General features: G+C 45.5%; 1 protein-coding gene across 2 annotated transcripts in view; it reads right to left on the reverse strand.

Annotated features, from left to right (window-relative positions):
• Positions 1-26,291, reverse strand: part of sorl1 (sortilin-related receptor, L(DLR class) A repeats containing) — a 238,369-nt gene that overhangs the window by 151,838 nt on the left and 60,240 nt on the right. For both annotated transcript variants that reach the window (XM_085967698.1, XM_085967697.1), the window contains exon 3: positions 2,439-2,564. In XM_085967698.1, coding sequence (XP_085823824.1) covers positions 2,439-2,564 — 126 coding nt within the window. The remainder of the gene's footprint in view (positions 1-2,438; positions 2,565-26,291) is intronic.

Below are 26,291 nucleotides of genomic sequence, written 5' to 3' on the forward strand. Positions count from 1 at the left end.
GTCATTACCACAAATTGGTATGAACAGTCAATTAGCCAACAATACTTTGTAGACAAACTTCAAAATGCGACTTCCTACATTTAAAATTATATTTTCTTGAGTAAATTATATAAATCACATTTTGGAGAAATTAAATTAAAAGCCACCAGAACTTCAGAATTACAATAGCTCTTAAATTAGTAATATGTTAGATAAGCTATTCTACTTAATTATTTGTTTTTTGTTTCAAAGTGAGTTAGATTAAATCAATGCTAGTTATCAACTACAATACAAATAAAAACAGGAAATGCTGGAAATACTCAGCAGGTCAGGCAGCGACTGTGGAGAAAGAAACAGAGTTAATGTTTCAGGTCGATGACCTTTCGTCAGAACCGGAAAAAAAGTTAGAGATGTAACAGATTTTAAGTGTAGAGGCAGGGAAAGTGGGTGGTAGGAAGTGAAAGAAAAGAACAAAAAGGGAAGGTCTGTGATAGGGTGGCAGGCAGGAGAGATTGAATTACAAAAAGGTATGGTTGTACAAGGCAGGAGGAAACAGAGGAGATAGGAGCAGGAGTAGGCCATTCGGCCCTTCGAGCCTGCTCCGCCATTCAACGAGATCATGGCTGATCATCCAAACCCTAGCACCCGGTCCCTACACCGACAGCCATCCCACCCAAGCCCTATCCCCGTAACCCCGCGTATTTAATCCCCCCTAACACTAAGGGCCAATTTTTTTTTTTTTTTTAAATCATGGGCAATCAACCTAACCCGCACATCTTTGGACTGTGGGAGGAAACCGGAGCACCCGGAGGAAACCCACGCAAACACGGGGAGAATGTGCAAACTCCACACAGACAGTCACCGAGGCCGGATTTGAACCCGGGTCCCTGGCGCTGTGAGGCAACAGTGCTAACCACTATGCCACCGTGCTGACGGCAATGGGACAAATAAAGAAACAAAAGATGGGTTTAGAAGAGATGGGCCAGGGCTAAATGTTCCGCCTAATGAGGGGTTGCAATGGGACAGGGTCCTTTTCCATCACAGTTTGTAGCTGGGGGGGGGAAAAGAGATGTTGCGAGTCTCCTGCTAAGTTTTCAGTAACCGTGGTTTAACTCAGGGGATCACAACCTTTTTGCTTCTAAAACCCCCCTCCCATGTTATAAAAATTCTGTAACACGACACAACTATTTTTTTTTTTTTTTTTATATAAAGAGTGGCTCCTGTCACGTGGTAAAAAACCAGCAGCAAGTTCACGCACAGCAAGATCCCATAACAGAAAATCAGATGGATCACCATATATGATGTGCACCTAAGCTCCAGGCTCACTTCCCAATGAAAAATGGTGTTAGTTTATATATGTATAATAAAGGTGGTCAACTTCCATGGCCGTCCGCACCTTGCATGAGTGATGCCTCTGGGACTCGGAATTGTTAGCTCCCGGCAGCAGCAGGCAGTTTGACCAGCCGCCCGTGCCGTGCTCGGCTCTGTAAACAGCTGCCACGGACAAGCAGTGGCCAGCCGCATAAAGGTGACATCAGCCGAACATTCACCGATACTCTTTGGTTAATGCTCAGCCCATTATCCCACAAAACGGACATCAAACCCCACCGACCTGTTGCTCCCCTACCCGATTTAAAGTTGGCGGGCAGGAGAGCGCGCAACATGCGGCCTGCCGGGAAAAGAACCCGCTGCCAACTGTCACCAGCAGATCTGGGGGAGGAGAGGGTTTCCTCTTCCTCTCCTCCAACATCAGCGGCACATCGGCCCAACCAAACTACCCTCTTTGTTTCTGGAGGTGGGTTAAAAAAAAAGCAGCCTATGTCGAGGTCTCATTCTTAGTAATAAACGGGGCAGCACTGGCATCGGTAGGGATCAGTCTCGCTCTTTTTATTGATGACCCTGCTCGCAGAATGGGATTTAAAAAAAGATTTTATTCTGAAAGATGAGGATTTGGCGGACCCCTTGAAAACCCCGGCTGAGAACCCCTGGCTTAACTCATGTAAATTTAGGCCAACTGCAATTTACAGTTAACCCCTTACTACAGCTGAACTCCACACATTTCTAGCTTTTCACACTCCACTTGTCTCACTGATTCACAACAGGGGTAAGATACATCTTCCTACAGTTAGCCCAAATGTCTTAAAATAAAGTTTAAATTTTTGCGCTGAAATCAGTGGATTAAAATTTAGGATCCAAAGCACATGCACTGACAGAGGCAAATAAGATGCCCAACAGCCACAATCCTCCAGCATACAGGGAGGCTGAGCAATAAAACAACTGATGGCAACTCATATCAACACAGCTTTGGGAAACTCGGTAGACCACAGGAAGGGGAAGTCAACATGTTGCAAAAATAAAGGGACCGTACAAATTTTAAAAAACTAGTGAATATCAATGGTATTTGAAATGAAGGTCGTTTTTTAACAACTTTTGCAAACATTACAAAAAATGTTCCTTACCCGTTTGTTATCTGCTGGACTGTGGTAAAACTGAGCAATAACTGTCTGGTTTTTTGGTCCATCATCTTGCATGAACTCATTTTTAACTCTCTTGAAGGTCTTTCCATAATCATATGAAACATACACCTGTGGGGAAGAGAAGAATAATTACATCGAGTCTACAGCAAAGAAACAGGCCATTCAGCCGAACTGGTTTATTTTTTTTATTCATTCCTGGGATGTGGGCGTCACTGGCAAGGCCAGCATTTATTGCCCACCCCTAAATGCCCTTGAGAAGATGGTGGTGAGCCGCCACCTTAAACCACTGCAGTCCTTGTGGTGAAGGTACTCCCACAGTACTGTTAGGGAGGGAGTTCCAGGATTTTGACCCAGTGACGATGAAGGAACGGCGATATATTTCCAAGTCAGGATGGTCATAGGGTCACAACGGCACAGGAGGCCATTCAGCCCATCAAGTCCGTTACAGCTCTCTGTAGAGCAATCCAGTCAGTCCCATTCCCCCGGTCTATCCCCGTAGCCCTGCAAGTTTATTTCCCTCAAGTGCCTATCCAGTCTCCCCTTGAAAACACCGAGTGTCTCCGCTTCCACCACTTCCATCGGCAGTGAGTTCCAGTTCTTCACCACTCGCTGCGCAAGAAAGTTTTTCCTCACATCCCCCCTGTATCTCTTGCCCAAAACCTTCAATCTGTGTCCCCCAGTCCTTGTACCATCAACTAGTGGGAACAGCCTTTCCCCGTCTAGCCTACCCAAACCCGTCATAATCTTGTACACCTCTATCAAATCACCCCTCAACCTCCTTTGCTCTAAATGAAAACAAATCCAGCTTCTCCAACCTGTCCTCGTAGCTAAGATCCCCCATCTCTGGAACCATTCTGGTAAATCTCCTCTGCACCCTCTCAAGTGCCTTCACATCCTTCCTAAAGTGTGGTGACCAGAACTGGACACAGTACTCCAGTTGTGGCCTAACCAGCACTTTATAAAGGTTCAGCATAACTTCTCTACTTTTGTACTAAATACCTCTATTTATGAAGTCCAAGATCCCATATGCTTTGCTAACCACTCTCTCAATATGTCCTGCCACCTTCAGGGACCTATGCACATTAACTCCCAGGTCCCTCTGTCCCTGCACACTCTTTAAAACTGTGCCATTAAGTGGAGACTGCCTCTCGCTGTTCCTTCTGCCAAAATTCATCACCTCACACTTCTTTGTATTAAATTCCATCTGCCACTTGTCTGCCAACCTATCTATGTCCTGTTGCAGTCGATTGGTATTCTCTTCACTGTTTGCCACACCCCCAAGTTTGGTGTCATCGGCAAATTTAGAAATTCTATTCTGTATTCCAATATCCAAGTCATTTATATATATCAAAAAAAGCAGTGGCCCCAGCACTGACCCTTGGGGAACACCACTGTCTACCATCCTCCAGCCTGAAAAACAGCCATTTACCACAACTCGCTGTTTTCTGTCCTTAAGCCAATTCCTTATCCAAGCTGCCACTGACCCACCTATTCCATAAGCCTCAATTTTGTTAACCAGCCTTCCATGTGGTACTTTGTCAAACGCCTTCTGAAAATCCATTTAGACAACATCCATTGCATTCCCTTCATCAATCCTCCTTGTTACTAAAATTCAATTAGATTAGTCAAACACAATCTGCCTTTTACAAATCAGTGTTGGCTCTCTGTAATTAGCTTAAATCTCTCCAAGAGCCCGTTAATTTTTTCCTTGACTATTGTTTCTAAAACTTTACCCACCACGGATGTTAAACTGACCAGCCTTTAGTTACTAGGATTGTCCTTACACCCTTTCTTGAACAACAGTGTCACATTTGCCACTTTCCAAACCTCAGGCACCTCCCCCGCATCTAGGGAAGATTGGAAAATTATGGCAAGCCCTTCCGCTTTCTCCTCCCCCACTTTCCTTAGCAACCTGGGATGCAAGCCATCGGGACCAGGCGACTTATCCACTCCTAAGCATACCCAGCTTTTCTAGTACATCCTGTCCATCAATTTTCATCCCTTCCATTGCTTCTACTGATAATTTGTCAGCATCCCACTCCTTAGCAAACACCGATACAAAGAACTCATTGAGTATTCTAGCCTTGCCCTGCGCCTCTAAGCATATATTACCTTCTTTGTCCCCAATAGGCCCCACCCCGCCTCTCACTACCCGCTTACTGTTTACATGTCGGTAGAAGATTTTTGGGTTCCCTTTTATGTTAACCGCCATTCTACTCTCATATTCTCTCTTTGCCAATCTTATTTTCATCTTCACTTCCCCTCTCAACTTATTGTATTTGGTCTGGTTCTCCCTTGAAGAATTTACCTGACATGCATCATACACCCTTTTTTTTGTTTTATCATCTTCTCTATCTCCCTCATCATCCAAGGAGCCTTTGCTTTGGTTCCCTTACCCTTCCCTCTTGTTGGAGTGTACCTAGCCTGTACTTAGAACATCTCCTCCTTAAAGATCTCCCATTGTTCCATTACAGTTTTTCCTGTCAGTCTTTGGTTCCATTTCACCCTGGCTAGATCCTTTCGCATCCCACTGAAGTTAGCCCTATTCCAGTTTAGAAGTTCCACTCTAGATTGTTCCTTGCTCCTCTTCATCACTAATCTAAATCTTATGATACGATGATCACTCGTACCCAAGTGTTCTCCCACAGACACTTGGTCGACCTGGCCCACCTCATTCCCCAGCACCAGCTTCAGCAATGCCTCTTTCCTAGTCGGGCCAAGAACATACTGGTCAAGGAAATTCTCCTGAACACATTTCAGAAATTCCTCCCCCTCCTTTCCCGTCTGGAGCCGAGTGGTCCTGGCGGAAGACAAACTGAGCATCAGTGAGCATGTTATTGGCGAGATAGCACAGTCGACGACACCTTCCATCACTTTGCTGATGATTGAGAGTAGACTGATGGGGCAGTAGTTGACCAGATTGGATTTGTCTTGCTTTTTGTGGACAGGACATACCTGGGCAGTTTTCCACATTGGTCGGGTAGATGCCAGTGTTGTAGCTGTACTGGAACAGCTTGGCTAGAGGTGCAGTGAGTTCTGGAGCACGTCTTCAGCCAGGATGTTGTCAGGGCCCATAGCCTTTGCTGCATCCAGTGCACTCAGCCGGTTCTTGATATCACGTAGAGTGAATTGAATTGACAATGCTATCAAGCAGCACTTACTCACCAATAACCTGCTCACTGATGCCCAGTTTGGGTTCCGCCAAGACCACTCGGCTCCCGACCTCATTACAGCCTTGGTCCAAACATGGACAAAGGAGCTGAATTCCAGAGGTAAGGTGAGAGTGACTGCCCATGACATCAAGGCAGCATTTGACCACGTCTGGCATCAAGGAGCCCTAGTAAAACTGAAGTCAATGGGAATCAGGGGGAAAACGCTCCACTGGCTGGAGTCATACCTAGCACAAAGGAAGATGGTTGTGGTGGTTGAAGGTCAATCATCACAGCCCCAGGACATTGCTGCAGGAGTTCCTCAGGGCAGTGTCCTAGGTCCAACCATTTGCAGCTGCTTCATCAATGACCTTCCCGCCAACATAAGGTTAGAAATGGGGATGTTCGCTGATGACTGCACAGTGTTCAGCGCCATTCGCAACTCCACAGATAATGAAGCAGTCCATGCCCGCATGCAACAAGATCTGGACGACGCTCAGGCTTGGGCTGATAAGTGGCAGGTAACATTTGCGCCACAGAAGTGCCAGGCAATGATCATCTCCAACAAGCGAGAGTCTAACCACCGCCCCTTGACATTCATTGGCATTACCATCGCCGAATCTCCCACTATCAACATCCTGGGGGGTCACCATTAACCAGAAACTTAACTGGACCATCCACATAAATACTGTGGCAACAAGAGCAGATCAGAGGCTAGGTATTCTGTGGCGAGTGTCTCACCTCCTGACTCCCCAAAGCCTTTCCAACATCTACAAAGGCACAAGTAAAAAAGAGTGCGATGGAATACTCTCCACTTGCCTGGATGAGTGCAGCTCCAGCAACACTCAAGAAGCTTGACACCATCCAGGACAAAGCAGCCCGCTTGATTGGCACCCCATCCACCACCTCAAACATTCACTCCCTCCACCACTGGTGTACCGTGGCTGCAGTGTGTACCATCTACAAGATGCACTGCAGCAACTTGCCAAGGCTTCTTCGGCAGCACCTCCCAAACCCGCGACCTCTTCCAGCTAGAAGGACAAGGGCAGCAGGCGCAGGAGAACACCACCACCTCCAATATCCCCTCCATGTCACACGCCATCCTAACTTAGAAGTATATCGCCAATCCTTCGTCGTCGCTGGGTCAAAATCCTGGAGCTACCTACTTAACAGCACTGTGGGAGCACCTTCACCACACGGACTGCAGCGGTTCAAGAAGGCGGCTCACCACCACCTTCTCAAGGGCAACTAGGGATGGGCAATAAATGCTGGTATTGCCAGCGATGCCCTGATCCCATAATTTTTTTTAAAAATTAGCTGAAGACTAGCTTCGGTGATGGTGGGGACCTCAAGAGGAGGCCAATATGGATCATCCACTCGGCACTTCTGGCTGAAGATGGTTGCAAACGCTTCAGCCTTGTCCTTTGCACTCGCGTGCTGGGTTTCGTCATCAGTGAGGATGGGGATATTCCTGGAGCCTCCTCCTCCCTGTTAGTTGTTTAATTGTCCACCACCATTCACGACTGGATGTGGCAGGACTGCAGAGCTTTGATCTGATCTGTTGATTGTGGGATCATTTAGCTCTGTCTATAGCATGCTGCTTCCGCTGTTTAGCACGCATGTAGTCCTGTGTTGCAGCTTCCCCACGTTGGCACCTCGTTTTTAGGTACGCCTGGTGCTGCTCCTGGCATGCTCTTCGACACTCCTTATTGAACCAGGGTTGGTCCCCTGGCTTGATGGCAATGGTAGAGTGAGGGATATGCCAGGCCATGAGGTTACAGATTGTGGTGGAATACAATTCTGCTGCTGATGGCCCACAGCGCCTCATGGATTCCCAGTTTTGAGCTGCTAGATCTGTTCTGAATCTGTCCCATTTAGCACGGTGGTAGTGCGACACAACATGATGGAGGGTGTCCTGACTGTGAAGACGAGATTTTGTCTCCACAATGACTGTGTGGTGGTCCCTGCTGCCAGTGCTGTCATGGAGAGATGCATCTGTGACAGGTAGATGGGTGAGGGCGAGGTCAAGTGGGTTTTCCCTCGCATTGGTTCTCTCACTACCTGCCACAGTCCTCGTCTGGCAGCTATGTCCTTTAGGACTCAGCCAGCTCGGTCAGTACTGGTGCTACTGAGCCACTCTTGGTGATGGACATTGAAGTCCCCCACCCAGAGTACATTCTGTGCCCTTGCTACCCTCAGTGCTTCTTCCAAGTGGTGTTCAACATGGAGGAGTACTGATTCATCAGCTGAGGGAGGGCGGTAGGTGGTAATCAGCAGGAGGTTTCCTTGCCCGTGCTTGACCTGAAGCCATGAGACTTCATGGGGTCCAGAGTCAATGTTGAGGACTCCCAGGTCCACCTCCTCCTCCTGACTGTATACCACAGTGGGGCAGGACACACCCAGGGATGGTGATGGAGGAGTTCGGGACATTGGCTGAAAGGTATGATTCAGTGAGTATGACTATGTCAGGCTGTTGCTTGACTAGTCTGTGGGACAGCTCTCCCAATTTTGGCATAAGCCCCCAGATGTTAGTGAGGAGGGCTTTGCAGGGTTGACTGGGCTGGGTGTGCCATTGTCGTGTCCAAAGCCGGTGCAGAGCTCGATGCCAGGTGGTCCGTCCAGTTTTATTCTTATTATTTCATAGCGGTTGTGTATAACCGAGTGGCTTGCTGGGTCATTTTAGGTAAGGACGGCAGATTTCCTTCCCTAAAGGACATTAGTGAACCGGATGGGTTTTTACAACAATCCGATAGTTTCTTGGTCACCCTTACTGATATTAGCTTTTTGTTCCAGATTTATTTAATTAACTAAATGTAAATTCCCCAGCTGAAGTGGTGGAATTTGAACTCACGTCTCTGGATCATTAGTCCAGGTCTCTGGATTACTTGTCCAGTAAGCTAACCACTATGCTATCGTTCACGTTTATGTTGGAGTTTATTCTCCATAAGAGCCTCCTCCCATCCCTCGTCATCTCACACTATCAGCATATCCTTCTATTCCTTTCTCCCTCATGTGTTTATCCAGCTTCCCCTTAAAGGTATCTCTGCTATTCGCCTCAACCACTCCCTGTGGTAGCGAGTTCCACATTCTCACCGCTCTGGGTAAAGAAGTTTCTCCTGAATTCCATATTGGATTTATTAGTGACTATCTTATATTTATGGCCCCTAGTTCTGGTCTCCCCCACAAGTGGAAACATCTTCTCTACGTCTCCCCTATCGAACCCTTTCATAATCTTGACGACCTCGATCGGGTCACCCCTCAGCCTTCTCTTTTTTGAGAGAAAAAGAGCCGCAGCCTGTTCAGCCTCAGTGTTTTGGTATCATCCTTGTAAATCTTTTTTGTACCGTCTCCAGTACCTCTATATCCGTTTTATAATATGGAGACCAGAACTGTGCACAGTGCTTCAAGTGTGGTCTAACCAAGGTTCAAATACAAAGTTTAAAATAACTTCCCTGCTGTCCACCAGTCCTCTGGCACCATTTCCTTTTCAAATGAATTTTTATATATATGTAATAGTGCTTCGGCTAGCTCTTCCTCAACTTCTTTTAACATGTGCGGACGCAATCCATCCGGACCAGGGGTTTTATCCTCTCCAGTTTGATTAGTTCCTCAATTATCTTCCCCCTTTCTATCTTAAATGTCGTGATATCTTTTTGTTCTCTTCTTCCAATGTCATGCCCACCTGGTTAGTCTCCCTGGTAAATACGGAGGCAAAGTAACTGCAGGAAAAGTTGTGATATCCGGCACCGACGGGACTGAGCTGTTGCCGATCTATCAAAACTGCCGGACATACAAAATTAATGTTGAAGGATACGGAGGTTTTCAGCTCCGTATCTGACAACAAACACTGTTGCTTAGCAACAGCTTCAAATAGTCGGCCCGTACCTTGGAAGCGTCTCTGTAGCTTAGCAACAGCTTCAGAGAGACTTTCCAGAGACTGACTGTTGGAAAAAAAAGCCACGAGAAGAAAAACAACCTAACAGAACGGCTCCTGATTTCTGCCGGTAGATCGAGGTTTCTGGACATACAACCTCCGGATAAACCAAAGTCTCCTGTATTGAAGAAAGAAAATGTTAAGTGAAATAAGCAGGGCAGGGCAGAGCAGCTTAGTGCATTAGAACTTCAAATGAAAATTAGCCACAAGGAAGAGGAAATCAAACGGACAGTAGCCCCAAGAGATCAATGGATGGAACATTAATGTCAGAGTTGGGTAGAGATCTCCAGGCTACCGACATGGCTGGCTAAGTCCAAAGAGTTGGCAGAACTGGTAAAGGGAGAGTGAAAAAAATTGTAAGAGTAAAAAAAAAAATGTTTTTTGAAGTGAAAATCCTCACACAAGCATTCTCAGGCATGGAGTGGTAGAAACAGTTACTCCAGAAATTCCTGTCTGGCCAACGAAGAGTACAATTAGGTACACTTCAAGTTATAGTGCCTCTTTAACAAATGTTACAACAGAGAAAGAGCCCATTCAACCTATCGCACCTGCGTCAGCTCTCCGAGTTGACACACCGTTCTCCTGCCCGTTTAAATTTTTATTTTCCCCCCACCCCCTAAACATTTATCCATTTTCCTTTTAAAAGCTATTAAAAGTTCTGCTTCCACCATTTCTGGTAGGGTATCGGACGGAGGTCCTAACAATGCTCTGTATTTAAAAAATAACACACTTCTTCCATCAATCTTTTAATGATCTTAAATGTTTGGCGTCCAGTTACCAACTTACTAACTAGTGGAAATAGTTGTTTTGTTTCCCTAGTTACCGTATTAAAACATAGTTCTAAATTCTGAAAAGTTGACAGATCTCCTCTTAACCTTCTCTGCTCTCGTGAAAAGAGCCCTGGTTAGTATAACTGAAGACATTCATCGCTAGTATCATCTTAGTGAATCTCTGCTGCACCCTCTCCATGGCCTGGACATCTTTCCTAAAATAGTGCATCCAAATCAGGATGCAATATTCTAAATGCAACCTAATCAATGATTTGTATAGATTTAGCATCACCTCTGCCCATGTTTACAAAGCCTAGGATCCCATACATTGTTTCTACAGCTTTATCAACTTGTCCGCCCACTTTTTGAAAGGTCAGTGTATCCAAGCCACTGAGCTCTCTACTCCTCTTCAAGTTTTACCCTTTAGTGCACATTTGGTCTTTTCTCAGCATTCACTTTGTCACTGAGAATCCTTGTGTGTGGTTTATCACTTTTAAAATATTTTTAAAATTACTATATTTTTCCCCCCAATCTCACCTTGCTAGTTCTGCCAACTCTTTGGATTAAGCCAGCCACGTCGATAGCCTGTCCTTGCATTTCGGCACACACACTATATACACGTGTGAATGCAGGGGTCCCAATCACTGGGGACACCATTGTTTACATCCCTCCAAGCCAAATAACATCCATTAGCCGTTAATGTTCTGTCTTTTAACCAACATGCTATTTCTCCCTTTAGTACAGTGTACCTTCATTTTAACCAACAAGCCTCCTAGACAACACCTTTTTAAAATCCATATATACAACAACCACTGCTATTCCCTCAAAAGATCATTAAATTTGTCAGACACTAATTGCCTTTTACAGCTCCATGCTGGCTGTCTTTAACTAATCTATGAACTTTCTACCTATTCAGTTTAGCTCATTTTATGGCCTGCAGAACCTTACCCACTTCGGCTGTCTGTCTATAGTTATTCTATTATGATGTCCCTGTTGTAGTGTATGTAACGTTCCACCTTTAAGAGAACTATTTTAAGGGTTGCACTACTTTGTCTTGGCTACTGTATACTGTAATAGCGGTGGTGACCACACCGGTATATAAGTGCTGTGTAAGGATTGATTGGGCAGATTCGCCCTGACCTTCGAATAGTAAAGTCCTGTTTAAGTTACTCTTGTAGTCTGTGTATTAATTCACCATATAACCCACAGACTTTACAGTGGCGACGAGTTCGATCTTACCCTGCGGCAGCGATACATCCGAAGCAGTTAACGAGCGTCGAGAGGAGGCACCCGCCCTCGTCATTCTGCTGAGAGAAGACTCGAGTCTGCAGAGCAAGGAAGAAGGAAGAATTCAGACACGAAGCCTTCCATCAGCAACAGGCAGTGATCGTCCCTTCTGCCACGGTGGTGAGTGAGCCGATCAGCCACGAGAAGCAAGTCGGCCACGTTGACTGTGAGTAGGGGGGAAATAAAATAAAAAAAAGAACGGAGGAAGGGCGGTGAGCTCGACCACGGTCGGGGGGAAAGAAGCCGGACAGAAGTTGGGCCCAGAGGCAGAGACTGGGGCAGCGTGGGGCACGGAAGCCGCGGTGCAAGCGGGAATGCAGCCGGGGTGAGAGACCGGGCTACCAGCGGGAACGCAGCCGGTGTGAGAGACCGGGCTACAAGCGGGCTGGGAGACGCAACAGCGTCGTGAGACAGCTCGACCGCGACCGGCGAAAGGCCGGGCAGCTACCGAGGCCGCGAGGCGCTGCGACCGGGATCGTAAGGCGCGGGAAGAAATAAAAATAAGAAACCGCAGAGAACTCAGCCGCAGCCGGGGGAGGAAAGGACCGGACTGTGAGAGGGCTGGGAGGCGCGATTGGAAGCCGCTGAGGGAGAGACAGAGCCCGAGCGAGCGGGAGAGACAGAGCCGAGCGAGGGAGACCGAGGAGATTCAGCCAGCGGCTGGAACTGTTCGCCGTCAACGGGTTGTCCCCTGCCGAGAAAAGGGAACAAAGAACGCACTGAAGCCGGCGCGCAGGCTGCGAACCCCAAAAGCCAGCGGTCGTCGCCCAAGGGAAAAGCTTACCCCTCCCGCCAGTAGGCGGAGAAGAAGACAGGAGCGGGAAACCGCCATTTTGAAAGTGGGCGGGGAAGAAGACAAGCGCAGGAAACCGCCATTTTTGGAAAAAAAAAGTTAAAGAAAAATTTCGTTGTTGTTTCTCAGGAAGATTGTGAAGATGCCTAAACGTGGCAACATCAACGAATTCGATTCTGATGTGGAAGATTGGACCACGTATGTAGAACGCATCGAGATATATTGTAAGGTCAATAAGATAGCAAATTATGATAAAGCTCTAACCTTACTAAACTCAATGGGTGCGAAGACATACGGGTTATTGAAGCATCTTCTATCACCAGCTAAACCGGCGGATCAGTCTTTCGCTAATATTGTTGCTGTCCTGAAGGATCATGTGAACCCCACACCGCTGATGTTAGCGGAACGAGCTAAATTTTACGGGAGAACGCAACTAAAGGAGGAAAGCAACGCGGAGTACCTGGTTGAACTGCGTAGGCTAGCAAAATACTGTCAGTTTGGGGTAAATCTGACAGAGGCACTGAGAGACAAGTTCGTGTGCGGGATGTCGAAGGAAGGAACACAAAAGCGACTGCTCGAAGAGAACGATCTTACACTTGATAAGGCTGTCCTTATTGCAGCATCGCACGAAGCCGCAGCGAGAGGCACGGCGGAAATGCAGCTGAAGACAGCGGTACTCAGTGTGGATCAAATGACTTCGGGTACAACGAAATGTTACCGTTGTGGGAAGACAACACACGACCAGAACCAATGCTGGTTTAAAAACCAGGAATGTAGAAAATGTGGCAAACTTGGTCACATAGCTAAAGTATGCCGGTCAGGAAAGAAGACCAGCAACAATAAGTCACCGCAGAAGAAGTACAGAAAGGTACATAAGGTGACTGTGAAGAGTCCAGATGAACTGAATTCGGATTCAGACCCCAACAGCAAGGAACTGGGTAGTCTGAGGATTCACAATGTGAGTAAAGAAGCTGACCGACAAACTATCTGGGTCACACTGCAGATTGCAAAAGTCCAAGTGAAGATGGAAGTGGACACCGGATCGGCGTTGACGGTCATGAATAAACAAGATTACAAAAAGTTATTCAAACATATTCCCCTACGGGATACGGAGATAGTATTGCAGACATACACGGGGCACAAAGTATACCCCATCGGAAAGATAAAAGTCAAGGTGAGACACAAGGGCAAAGATCACCAACGAATGGACTTATATGTACTACCCGAGGGAGGTCCACCACTTCTGGGACGGGAGTGGATCAGGAAAATAAAGATAGACTGGCACTCACTAAACACAATGACGGTAGATTTTGGAAAGAAAGATGTCAAACCTGAACGGTTGTCCAGAATATTGGACGAGGCTAAAAAGAGGTATTCCAGCAGGGACTGGGAACACAGAGGAATTAAGGCAAAAATCAAGATTGCAGAACATGCAAGCCCAAAATTTTTCAAAGCCAGATCGGTACCTTACGCGATACGACCTGCTGTGGAGGCAGAACTGGAGGAGCTTGAACGTGCAGGGGTACTGTCGAAGGTGGACTGGAGTGAGTGGGCCACGCCCATTGTTCCCGTCATGAAGTCTTCATCAAGTAACAAGCCAGGGGGACTGGGGAAGGTCCGCATCTGCGGAGACTTCAAGATCACAGTTAATCCGGTGCTTCACACGGTACAATACCCGCTTCCGCGGATTGAGGATATCTTTGCTTCATTGTCTGGCGGGAAACACTTCACCAAGATAGACCTGGCACAAGCATATTTACAGATGGAGGTCGAGGAAGAGTCGCGCCAGTATCTCACAATCAACACGCACAGAGGCTTGTATCGATATAATAGACTGGTTTTTGGAGTAGCTTCGGCTCCAGCAATTTGGCAGAGGGCCATGGAGCAGGTCTTACAGGGTATTCCAAGCACGCAGTGTTACTTGGACGATATCCTGATTACGGGAGAAGACGAGGAGGAACACCTCAAATTTGAAACTGGTGCTCACCAGGTTGAAGGAATATGGCCTTCGAGTTAATCGCCAGAAATGTGAGTTCTTCCAGAAACGGATCTCGTACTGCGGTCATGTCATTGACCAAGAGGGGCTGCACAAGTCACCTGACAAGATCGAAGCGGTCGTGAAGGCCCCCGCTCCGGAAAATGTATCACAGTTGAGGTCGTTTCTGGGGTTGATTAATTATTACCATAAGTTTCTGCCAAATCTATCCACGGTGCTGCATCCGCTGAATGCTCTGTTGCGGAAAGAAGTACCATGGAAGTGGAGCGAGGACTGTAAGAAGGCCTTTCGCAGAAGCAAGGCGTTGATTACCTCTGAGGAAGTGTTGGCTCACTTCAACCCAACGCTACCTCTTCGTCTAGCTTGTGATGCTTCCCCTTATGGTATTGGAGCTGTACTCTCACACAAGTTACCAAATGGCTCGGAAAGGCCAGTCGCATTTGCGTCCCGATCATGGACCTCCGCTGAGCGAAATTACGCTCAGATAGATAGGGAGGCTCTCAGCCTTGTGTGGGGAGTAAAGAAATTCAATCATTACCTGCAGGGCAAGAAGTTTACATTGCTGACAGACCACCAGCCGTTGGTGTCCATATTCAACCCTAACAAGGCCGTTTCCACTATGACAGCACAAAGGCTACAGAGGTGGTCCGTTCTACTAGGGGCACACCAATATGACATCGAATACAAAAGGTCCAAACAGCATGGAAATGCTGATGGGTTATCGCGCCTACCGTTGCCAGTGGAAGAAGAGGTGACTACAGTGGACCCAGTGGAGATGTTCCACTCAACCATAATGGAATGTCTACCAGTAACAAATTCCATGATCGAAAAGGAAACAAGAAATGACCCGACTCTCTCACGAGTCTACGATTTAACGGTGGAGGGATGGCCAGTACATGGCGAACCAATGCTGCCAGCATTTTCGCACAGAAGAGAACAGCTGTCAGTGTGCCGAGGAACCTTGATGTGTGGATCTAGAGTGGTGATTCCACCCAAACTCCAGCAGAAAGTACTAAAGGAGCTTCACGGGGGGCATCTGGGTGGAGTGAAAATGAAGAACCTAGCCAGAGCGTTTGTGTGGTGGCCAGGTATTGATGGAGATATCGAAGAAATAACCAAGAGCTGTCAAGGATGCCAGAAGGTCCAAAACGCGCCACCACAAGCTCCTTGGCATCCATGGGAGTGGCCCTCATCTCCATGGCAAAGGGTACATATCGACTTTGCTGGTCCATTTATGGACTCAATGTTTTTAATCGCGGTGGATGCACACTCCAAGTGGCCGGACGTAATAAAAATGTCCTCCACCACCACGGAAAAAACCATCACAGTATTAAGGACCATATTTGCCAGGAATGGGCTGCCGGAACAGATCTGTTCTGATAATGGACCGCAATTTGTGTCCGAAGAATTCAGGAAGTTCTTAAAAAGCAATGGGGTTAAGCACTATACGTCCGCCCCATACCATCCCGCCACCAATGGATTAGCTGAAAGGTTTGTCCAGACCTTCAAGAAGGCCATAAAGGCCATGGGTAATGAAGACATAAATCTACAACATAAGGTAGATAACTTCTTGTTGGCGTACAGGAATGCAACACATGCGGTCACAAACCAAACTCCCGCCATGATGTTTTTCAATAGAAGAATAAGATGCCGGCTGGATTTGATTAAGCCAAACGTCAGAAGGGACGTAGAGAACCGGCAATTTCAAGGCATGAATGAAAGGCCAACTAGATCCTTTCAGATAGGTCAACAAGTTTTGGCCCGGGACTACTGTACCTAGAAATGGCAGCCTGGAACTATTGGAAAAAGGCTAGGACCGTTGATGTATACCGTGGACATTGGTGAAAGCATAATAAGGCGCCATGTTGACCAGATCATAGAATCATCCACAAAGGCCCAACCTACTCCACAACTCTATACGTCTAATGTTGAAGCAGAGATACCCAGAGCATCTACCTCCGATCCGGTAATACTGGAATCCGATGAACCTGAAACGGTCCTTCAAGCCGAATCGACCTTGCCAGAAGAACCTACTACACCACCGAAAATGACTACACCACCGAGGCGTTATCCGGACAGAGTCCGGAAGCCTCCAGAGAGACTGAATCTGTGAACTGTTTCACATAAAGTTGTATATATGTTAAGATGTTATATTAATGGGAATATGTATATATTGTTAACCTAAAAAGGGAGGATTGTAGTGTATGTAACGTTCCACCTTTAAGAGAACTATTTTAAGGGTTGCACTACTTTGTCTTGGCTACTGTATACTGTAATACCGGTGGTGACCACACCGGTATATAAGTGCTGTGTAAGGATTGATTGGGCAGATTCGCCCTGACCTTCGAATAGTAAAGTCCTGTTTAAGTTACTCTTATAGTCTGTGTATTAATTCACCATATAACCCACAGACTTTACACCTGTTCTGCGTAAACTGCAGTCTTCTCTTGCACAAGAAAACTGAAATTAATATTTATATATAATTTCAAGGTATTAAATATTTAGGGATAATAGTTGTTGCATGTCACCCTGTAACCCTATTATATATTAAAAATATTGAGCGGTCTCAGGATTCCGAAAGGTACTAAACCGGCATGTGGCACCATGATCGTAATGTTGAGAGACAGAGTGCAGTGTTGTAGCACCTAACATTGTGTCACCAATCAACTGATGTTGAGCAGTTTATTGGAATTTTCAGTGCAGTCCCTCATATTCGCAACCAGGTGGCATTGCACTAGCACATTTACTGGCGCATGACAGCTATATCTATAAAGATAAATAAAGAATAATTAATTCACACTAACTGATGGGCCATATCCTTCCTAGCAGAGAGAAAAAAGGAATTTAAATCGGTGCAGCAGTAGTCTTCACACCATTTCTATCTGAAAAGGCACCAAATGATTCCACCAGCTCAATCTCTGCCCTCAGTAGCAGCCCTCCAGCAATGGCACATGCTGGATAAGTATAGACGAGCGCATATCCGAGCATGGGTGGAATGGATCCAGGAGGATATCTTTCGACAAGAGGTCTTTATCACTAACCATGGAGTAAGGTGTATCGCTCAGTAGGTGATGGGAGAAACTGGCTTGCTGATGTACTGTTGCTGGAATTCACCGACACTGTACGCAATTTTGTCATCATGTATTCTTGGCTGATGGTGTATCTAGTCCCATTTCCCCTTCTCCCATCTAGCAAGATTTCAGTTCGCACCCCCACCCCCCCCCCCCCCAAACCAAGCCCAAAAATCAGCTAGTTACCGCCCCCCCCCCCCCCCAACCCGGAGCACGGATTCAGTCCCTACACCACCCCCACTGAGCCAGTATGCAACTCCTCTTCCAGCTCCCCGCTCCACAAAATGAATCAACAGAAACAGAGCACCCTCAAAAACCCTTGGAGGATGATGGCTCGAAGAACACAAGTTCAATGAGGATCAAGAATCCCTAAATCCCCAGTGGAAGTTTCCTCACTGAGCAAAACAATCAGCAAAGTAAAACAGGAAACAAAACTAAAAGCTTCCCACCCCAATCTGATGAGCAAGTACTCCCATCTCAACAGAGAAGGCCCATGCCACACCCCACACTGAGCAGCAAGATGTGGGTTGCTTCATTTGCCTCCCCACCACATTCTGGCTCAAAATTCAGATTGGTCCATGTTGTTCAATGGGCAGAAAGGAAAAGGCAAGTTCAGGCGAGTCTGGACATGAAGGAAAACCGCTGGAAGAGTAGTACCATATAAGGTGCTGCAACAATAAAAAGGGACCAATAGGAGACAGAAAGGACTTTCCCCAACACCCACATTGGAAATGTATAAATAGCTTACACCCACTAACAGATGGTACAATGTAAGGAGCGCCTATCGGTGTGTAATTGTACCCTGTCTGCGGAACGACTGTGTGTGCCGAAGCAAGAATAAGAGTGTTGTAACCAGAACCTAAAGCTGACTGTTACTACTCAAGCAAACAACACAGTTCACCAATGGCTGCATCTCCGGTTCCAAACCCCTCCCCGCTTGTTGACAATCCCTCTTCCCTCCCCCCCCCCCCCCAAAGCCACCACTGGCTGCAGTTCCCCTTCACAGACTCCCCCGACCTCCACTGAATTGAATTCCTCTCCGAGCACTCCCTTCCGATTGTCCATCCACTGTCTTCTTCCCCCCCTCGCCACTCCCTTTCCCCGCCCTGACCACCTCTCTCCCCCCAGTGACCCCCTTCCCGTATTGGGTTACATTATCCGCCGTCCTCTAATCCTGCTTAACCTGAAAAGAAGAAATCAAAATGAAAGAACTTGCATTTAAATAATGCCTTTCACGACCTCCCAAAGCACTTCATAGCAAATTAAGTATTTTTGAAGTGTAGTCACTGATGTAATGTCGGAAAACAGCCGCCAATTTGCGCATAGCAAGCTCCCACAAACAGCAGCGATAAATGATCAGATAATTTTTTTAAAAGTGATGTTATTGAGGGATAAATATTGGCCCCAAGACACCGGGGAGAACTCCCCTGCTCTTCTTCAAAATAGTGCCGCGGGATCTTTTACGTCCACTGAGGGCCGACGGGCCTCGGTGAGGAAATTCCAACTTTAAGTTGAAACTAAGACTAAAAGCACAAAGAAAAATATAAACAAAAAATGAAACCAATGCAAAAATTAAAATGAAGTGTTATTTTCTTGTTTTATCCAACATTATATGATGGAAAAGTCTGGCTTGTGAAATTGACAAACTATACAAAAGTAGAAACATACACTAGCTAGAGAGTCCAAAATATGAAAGTGTATTTTTAATAATTAGTTGCTTAAAGCAACAGCAGTCTCTACCAATTAGGAAATGTGTGTCTGTATATATGCACCCATGTTCTGGGGAAGGGGGGGTGGTGCGGGAGAAGAGGAAGTGAAGTAAGGAAGAGAAAGATGAAAACTAAGATTAAAAGTGAAGAACAAGCTGATTTTAGAGTTAAATATGGAAGTAATGTGAGAAGAGACAGACCTTTTTTGCATATTATTAAAAGGGTTTACAACTTCATTGTAGCTTGTTCTATACATAGGGCAGTTAATATCTGCTCAATTGTACCATTTAAAAGAGTAAAAGATCTTCACAAATGGTCCAATTTGTCAGAAGGAGACTCGAGGCAATTCGAAGAACCCAGTGGATATTATAAACTGTTTTACAGCGGAGAGCCATTTGTTCAACCCCATCAGGCCCAAGGAGAAAGAGAGAGACATGGTCAGATGATTAAAAACACACCCTTGTTCCAAGGGGCAATTTAAAATTACAGCAAATTAAATACAAGGTGAAACAAAGTGCAAAGAATAAATGGAGTGAATAAAACTAAACTGACTTTTGAAAAGGAAGCTTGCGATAAGATCAGGACTAAAGATAATCACGAGGAGGATATGGAGCAATTATCAGAATCCACAATCTAACTTTACACCAGAACTTCTGAGCACTGCTGCGGTGAAGCCGCTACACACTGACACTACAGTTGTCACAAAAATGCAGCAGCCTTCGACAATAAATCGCACTTTTCAACCAACATCTTGTTTTGCTCCTGTGAAAATGTCACTTCCTGCATAAACTGCACTAAGAAGCAAACAAAGTCATTGGTGACTAGTTTTTAAGTGGATTCACCTCTACTTCAAAGTACTGTGGATATTGCAGTCACTTTTTCGACTAAAGCCAGGTCAGAGAGCTTTCAATGTATAATATGGAAGTAAAGCATACATTTGAAATTTTACTGAAACATTTGAAGGTAATGCATGAGGGGAAACGCTTTTTGTCCCATTTCACACATGCATGAGCAAGAATAGCCATACCACAAGTCAGCACTACCCCACCAACCCCCTCAACAAGCCTGCACTTCATTCATACAAAAGTAATGGGATTCTGAGGTTGTGAAATTTGTGAATTTCAGTAAATGAAGTCAATGATGTCATTCCATCTGAAGATTGAGCAAGAGGCTGCATTTCAGTCAGCTATCCTCCAAACAAATCAGTCTTGCCAAAACTATGTATAAAAATCAATGGACAAACAGTAACTCCCAACATAGAGAGTCTCCAAGCTCATTTTTTTTCTTTATTCATTCATTGGATATGGGCATCACCGGCAAGGCCAGCATTTATTGCCCATCCCCAATTGCCCTAATGGAGGTGACCCGCCTTCTTGAATACAACCGAGTGGCTTGCTAGGCTATTTCAGAGGGCAATTAACAGTCAACCAACCACATGTGGGTCTGAAGTCACATATCGGCCAGGCCGGGTAAGGACAGCAGATGTCCTTCCCTAAAGGACATTAGTGAGCCAGATGAGTTTTTACAATCATGGTCACCATTACAGACACTAGCTTTTTATTCCAGATTTATTTAATTAACTGAATTTAAATTCCCCAGCTGCTGGGGTGGGATTTGAACTCCTGTGTCCGGATTACTAGTCCAGTGACATAACCACTATGCCATATACCTGTACCCCAAATCTAAATCAGAATGCTGCTTGTCCTGTTTCACTTTATATAGAGGGTTTTGAACTATAATATGGTGCATGGGTAAATACCATGGGCTAAAAATTGAGTAGCGCCCCATTTTGGGGCGTTAACTTCGCTGGGTAGCGCCCTGGAAAAATGAGCGTCCCCGCGACAGAAATTGAGTGGTAGCACCCTAAGAGGGAAGCAGGGTGCTACTGGAAGCACCCCGCCTCCCTCTTGGGCCGCTGTGAGGGAATATCGCGGCGCTACGTGCCACAGCGCAATGTCGCACCGCGATATTGCAGGCCTTCCTCCCCTTCTTAAAGGGAGAGGCCTTGCGCAGCGCGACCCAGGCCCCAGCTGGGCCCCCGGGGATCGGGATTGCCGTCAAAAGAGCCCGGCACTCAAGAGAAGTGCCGGGCTCATGGAGCGCAGCCGGCACTCCACAGGGGAACGTGTAAGGAGGCAGGTGCTGGCAGGCGGCCAACAAAAATGGCCGCCCCACACTTCGCCTTAAAATAGCACCTCCCCGGCCATAGGTAGGACCCCTTGACCCCGTCAGACATAGCGTCCGGCAGTAAGTCAGGGGGCGCTCCCGAAAATCGCGGCCGGGGCGCTGCGCACGGCGATGACGTCATCACCGGCGGCGCAGCGCCACGGGGCGCTACCAGTTACCGCCGCCGCTAACCTCCCACTAAATTTCGCAGGAGGCATTGGCGGCACCGCACCCGGGCGCTAGTTGCTTTGCGCCCCGTTGGCACCCTCTTAGGGCGCTAGCGGGAGGTGCAATGCAACCAAATTTATCCCCCCATAATTTTGACTAGGTTAATCTTTTAGCATTCCAGTTTTTGAGAGGGTGTACTGGGTAATATGCTGCCCAGTATAATCAACAGATATGGGGAAGAGAAACTTTCCACTCCATCTGCATGCAAGAATAGATTTCTGAGAGTGGACATGGCAATGTCTTGCACTGAGTTAGCACCAGGATATACAAAAATGACAACTAATTTTGCTTGTAATACAGTTAGCTAATTCACTTTAGGTAGCTGACAGACCTTTAATATCAAGCATAGGCCTTAAGGTAGATGAAGGAGATAATGAGGGAAATATGAATTTTCACTACCTGATCTGTAACTGGAATTTAAAAAAATATAAATTTCTAAAACCAAAGTTAGCTAAAGAATTCCCACATGCCAAGCTTAACTCTTAAAAAGAAATCTACGTACTGGATTGAATATTTTAGTGAGTAACGCAGGAGGCATTGCTGCTGTACATTTTTTAATGACTTTCCTACAACAGTGACTACACTTCAAAAAAGTACTTTGTTGTCTGTCAAGCACTTTAGGACATTTTGAAATTGTGAAATGCGCTATATAAATGCAAGGCTTTCTTCTTTCATCACTCGTTGAACAATTTAGTGAAAATGTAAAACTTTACATCGAAATTATTTCAATACAAAACATTAACTGGTAGTATAGCTTTAAAATGGAGACAAAGACTGCACTCACAGTATATTAACGAGGATTAATTCTTTCCATGCACCTTCGCATGAGGTTTATAAAAATACCATTGGGATTGTCTAAGGTCCATTGTGACCTTACCTGCCAAGCTACACTGCACAAACAATTACCGTAACTTAGAAACAGAGCCTCAAGGAACTTGGGTGCAGCAATAGGATACCTTAGTTAATTCCAGTCTTCTACATTTCTGCAAATGTAAACACAAATTTTCACAGCCAAGATAACAGGCAACAAGTGGGATTCTTGTACTGTACATATGCATAGAAATAAAGATTGTAATTAGCAGAATATGATTCTGCTTAACTTCATGTCTCTTAAAATCGGTGTCTATTAGATTGCTGCAGCGTTCGCTTCCTGGCTCCAATGGCTCAGTTGATAATTGCACAGTGTGTAAGCAAGGCACTGAGATTAGGGATCCCCAGGTTCTGTCTCCTTCTAAAAAAAATTGTACTACCAGTTAATTTTTATGCTAAAATAACTTAGATGTGAAGTTAAAAATGTTCACTTCATTGCTCAACAAGCGACCAATGTCACTTAAGTGTAGAGCAGCAAGGTCTTGAACAGACCAACGTACCTACCGTAAACCATTCAATTCTGTAGGTAGAATTTTTTTTTTTTTCCTCACTGGTGTGCCCTTCCCCTTCCTTCCTTTTCTGGTCCTACCTAAAGGCCCACAATGGATACTGAAAACATCAATCAGCTACTTAAATACTGCGGCTATCTTTTTTAGCTGGTCCATACCGAGTCAGCTAATCTCAGCCAGGGTAGTGGAATTGGGTACAGTGGGGGGAGGGGGGATTTTAATCTAACCAGCTAGGTGGGAAACAGCCAGGTTTGGGTTGGCACCCATTTTACAGCTCGCCTCGTTTACTCTCCATTACAGTCAATGGAGAGTTAAAATCAGGCAGGGTGCAAAATGGACAGCCAACCCGATCCAGTCAATTTAGCTTGAACTTACCACCACCCCCCCCCCATCTCATGACATTATCACAATTAGTTTAGTAACACGAACAGAAAATGCCACAGGAATATGTGACCAGAATTTTATGCTTTATCACATTAAATATCAGGTTAAGCTTTACACTTCGAGAGGAAATCTAATAATAGCGAGTAAGTTTATACACAGTAAACAGGTTTGTAAACAAATTCTTTTAACCACAACTTGCAGAAAGTGTGAATCACCCCAGAGTTTGAACAATATGACTCAAAATGCTTAATTGTTAAAAGAACAAAAGCATTGCAGATTAATACTGCAAGAATCATGCCCATCACCTTTGAAGAACAGAACCTAGCTCTTTGAATAGGTTGGAGTGCAAGGTCGTTCATATAGTTAGGCCTGTAGAGATAACGAACTCTTCCACTCCAACCTATTCAAACAGCTAGCTGATCCCTCACAAGAAACTAGTTTAACAACCAATATGATTACATTATGTGAAGCTATTTTACTCAAAATACTTAGCCATTTCCAGTCAATTAGATCGAATGGAATGGTCGAGTCACTTTTAGTACCAGCCAAAACTTAACCCTCCCTATGCTGCAGAATTACTACCTTATTTAGACACGATCAACTTACTAGGACCACAATGCCCTACAGCAGCCTTTTCAGGCTTAATCCATAAAATGCAGTAAAAATTTACTTGGTCACTTTCTGATGCAACCCAGTCAATCTTTGGAATTCTGTAAATTGGCTTTTGGAATGGGTTTTACAGCCATTTTCCCCCCCAATTTAAGTCTCCTTACCAAAATGTAAACTTACTAACGAGATTTTAAGGCTGCTCACTGGGCAGAAAAGGGGTGGCAGCGCCCTGAAAACCGTGGGGTGTGGCTGCCATTATCTCCCCAGGGGCCTACCACTGGGTGGCTGGAGCACCCGCCGAGTCAGCTGGTAGGCCCTTTTAATCGGGGTGCTATGGTGTAAATAGGGTGCCAATTGCCAATTTAGGAATCAACTGGGCAAAGCGATAATCTGGGGTTCGACAACTGGCGTAGGACTCTAATTTGCATATTTAAACAATCTTCTCGCCCATTTTCGGCAGGAATGCTGAGCACCCATTTAAAGGGCTGTCTGAAAATTGAAGGCAGGCAGGCCTTGGGTGTCAGAGGAGTGGTAGAGGTGCCCACTCAATTTTCCTTTTCCGGTTGCCTGGTTTTTCACCGGGGGTGGTGGGGGGGGGGGGGGGGGAAGCAGCAGATGAAAATTGTCCCACACAAATAGCCTTTAGTCTTAGAATAGTCAAGCCTTCATCGGATATCCGGCCTTACTTAATAGCATATACACAAGACCTCATCTCTTCAGCACCTGTAATTGAAGATAAGTAAACATTATACTGATTTCTAGTATTAATTGTTGATATCATATTGGTTGTTACAATGACTCGCTTGTTTTCCCAGAGTTAGTGCACACTTGTTTCACATCTAGAACTGGCTCCAACAAGAGAAAAAAAAAACAAGGGTATTCTCAACCTGCTGCGAATGGACAGACATCAACAGCAGAAACAAGTAGCCTCGAACGAAGGATGTACTTACACAATTGTGGCATTGATGCACTGAAAATCTGGCTTGTACCAACTCCACATTTGCAATGAAAATGTGGCCTGAATTGGGAGTTAGGACCCAACTAGTCACCAGATTGAAGCAGATTAAACTCCCCTAGAAGAGCCTCTCACTCCAGAATCAGGTCAGGTCTTAAATCTAGATTTACATTGCAAATGCAGCGCTGATCTCAATAAAACTGCATCCTCCAAGGCCTTAAACAAAACAAACAAAAATGGCTATTGGTGGGAATGGAAGTGTCAAACTAGTGCAGCATGGATGGATGGGGGTGCGGGGGAAATAAGGGAAAATGCTAATGCAGAGTAGAGGGAATGTAACAAGTAATTTATCAGTAACTTTCATTTCTACGCTATTCTGAGAGACGTTGATTTAGCCTTTATACTTCGAACTAGGAGCATCTGGTTTGACAATCGATAAGAAATTAGTTAATTTAATCTTCCTATAGATCACAACTTTCTCTCTATAATGTTCTCCATTTTAAGGACAAACATATCCATGTTTAATGAAAGCCTTTCTTGAAGCATACAATACATCCAGAATGTTGAAACTCCAGAGATATACAAGGATGATACAAAAGCCAATGAGTTTTTCAAGCACTACTGGTCAAGTATTATACATCTCTAATATATTAAACTTTTTGCTATTTGCACATGCTGTTCACATTACCCTGTCTCCCAATTTGAGTAACACTCATGTCAATATCTGCAATGCAAAAATCAGTCAACATGTATCTGTCACGCTGTAATTGCAGCCCTCCAGAAAATAGGTGGCTCCTCCCAGGTCTTATTCCCACCTTAATATCCACTTCTCCCCATTCTAGCCCAACCCGCTGCAAATTAGGTGTCCTTCCCAGTAAGATGCCTGCTCTCGTGCCCTGCTCCCTCGGTTTTCTTCACACTGCTTGTTGCAGTTTCTTGAGCTCCTCTCCTTCCTGGCTCATTCTTCCAGCAAACTTACTCCACTTCCACTGCTTTTTAAAAAAAATTGTGCTGCTTATTTTAACATGTAACCCCTGTACTGTTGAATTTTATTTTCAATTTACAGGCTCCATTTTGCTGCTTTTTGTTTTAATAGCCCTGATACTACTGCCTTTAAGTACTAGTCCTGCCTTTGTCTGAAATATAAAACCTTTAAAAACCTTTTCTCCACAATTCCTTTTGTTTTTAAAAAGGTCCTTTTTTAAAGTTTCAGTCGTGCTATATGTTATTAAATTTGAGCCTCATTTGTTCCTCATTCACTTTTGTTTAAGTCTCATTGCACAGGTTCCTTCTTTTCTTTTGTTGAGGACTCCCCTGCACCATGGTAAACAGGACCTGCCACCGGATCCATCCCATTTCCTCTGCTCCTGCTCTCATCAACCTCCCAACCCCCCACCCCCACCAC

This window comes from Somniosus microcephalus, chromosome 26, assembly GCF_052327205.1.
Source record: "Somniosus microcephalus isolate GS21.2 chromosome 26, FLI_Smic_1.0, whole genome shotgun sequence".
Taxonomy (NCBI): Eukaryota; Metazoa; Chordata; class Chondrichthyes; order Squaliformes; family Somniosidae; genus Somniosus; species Somniosus microcephalus.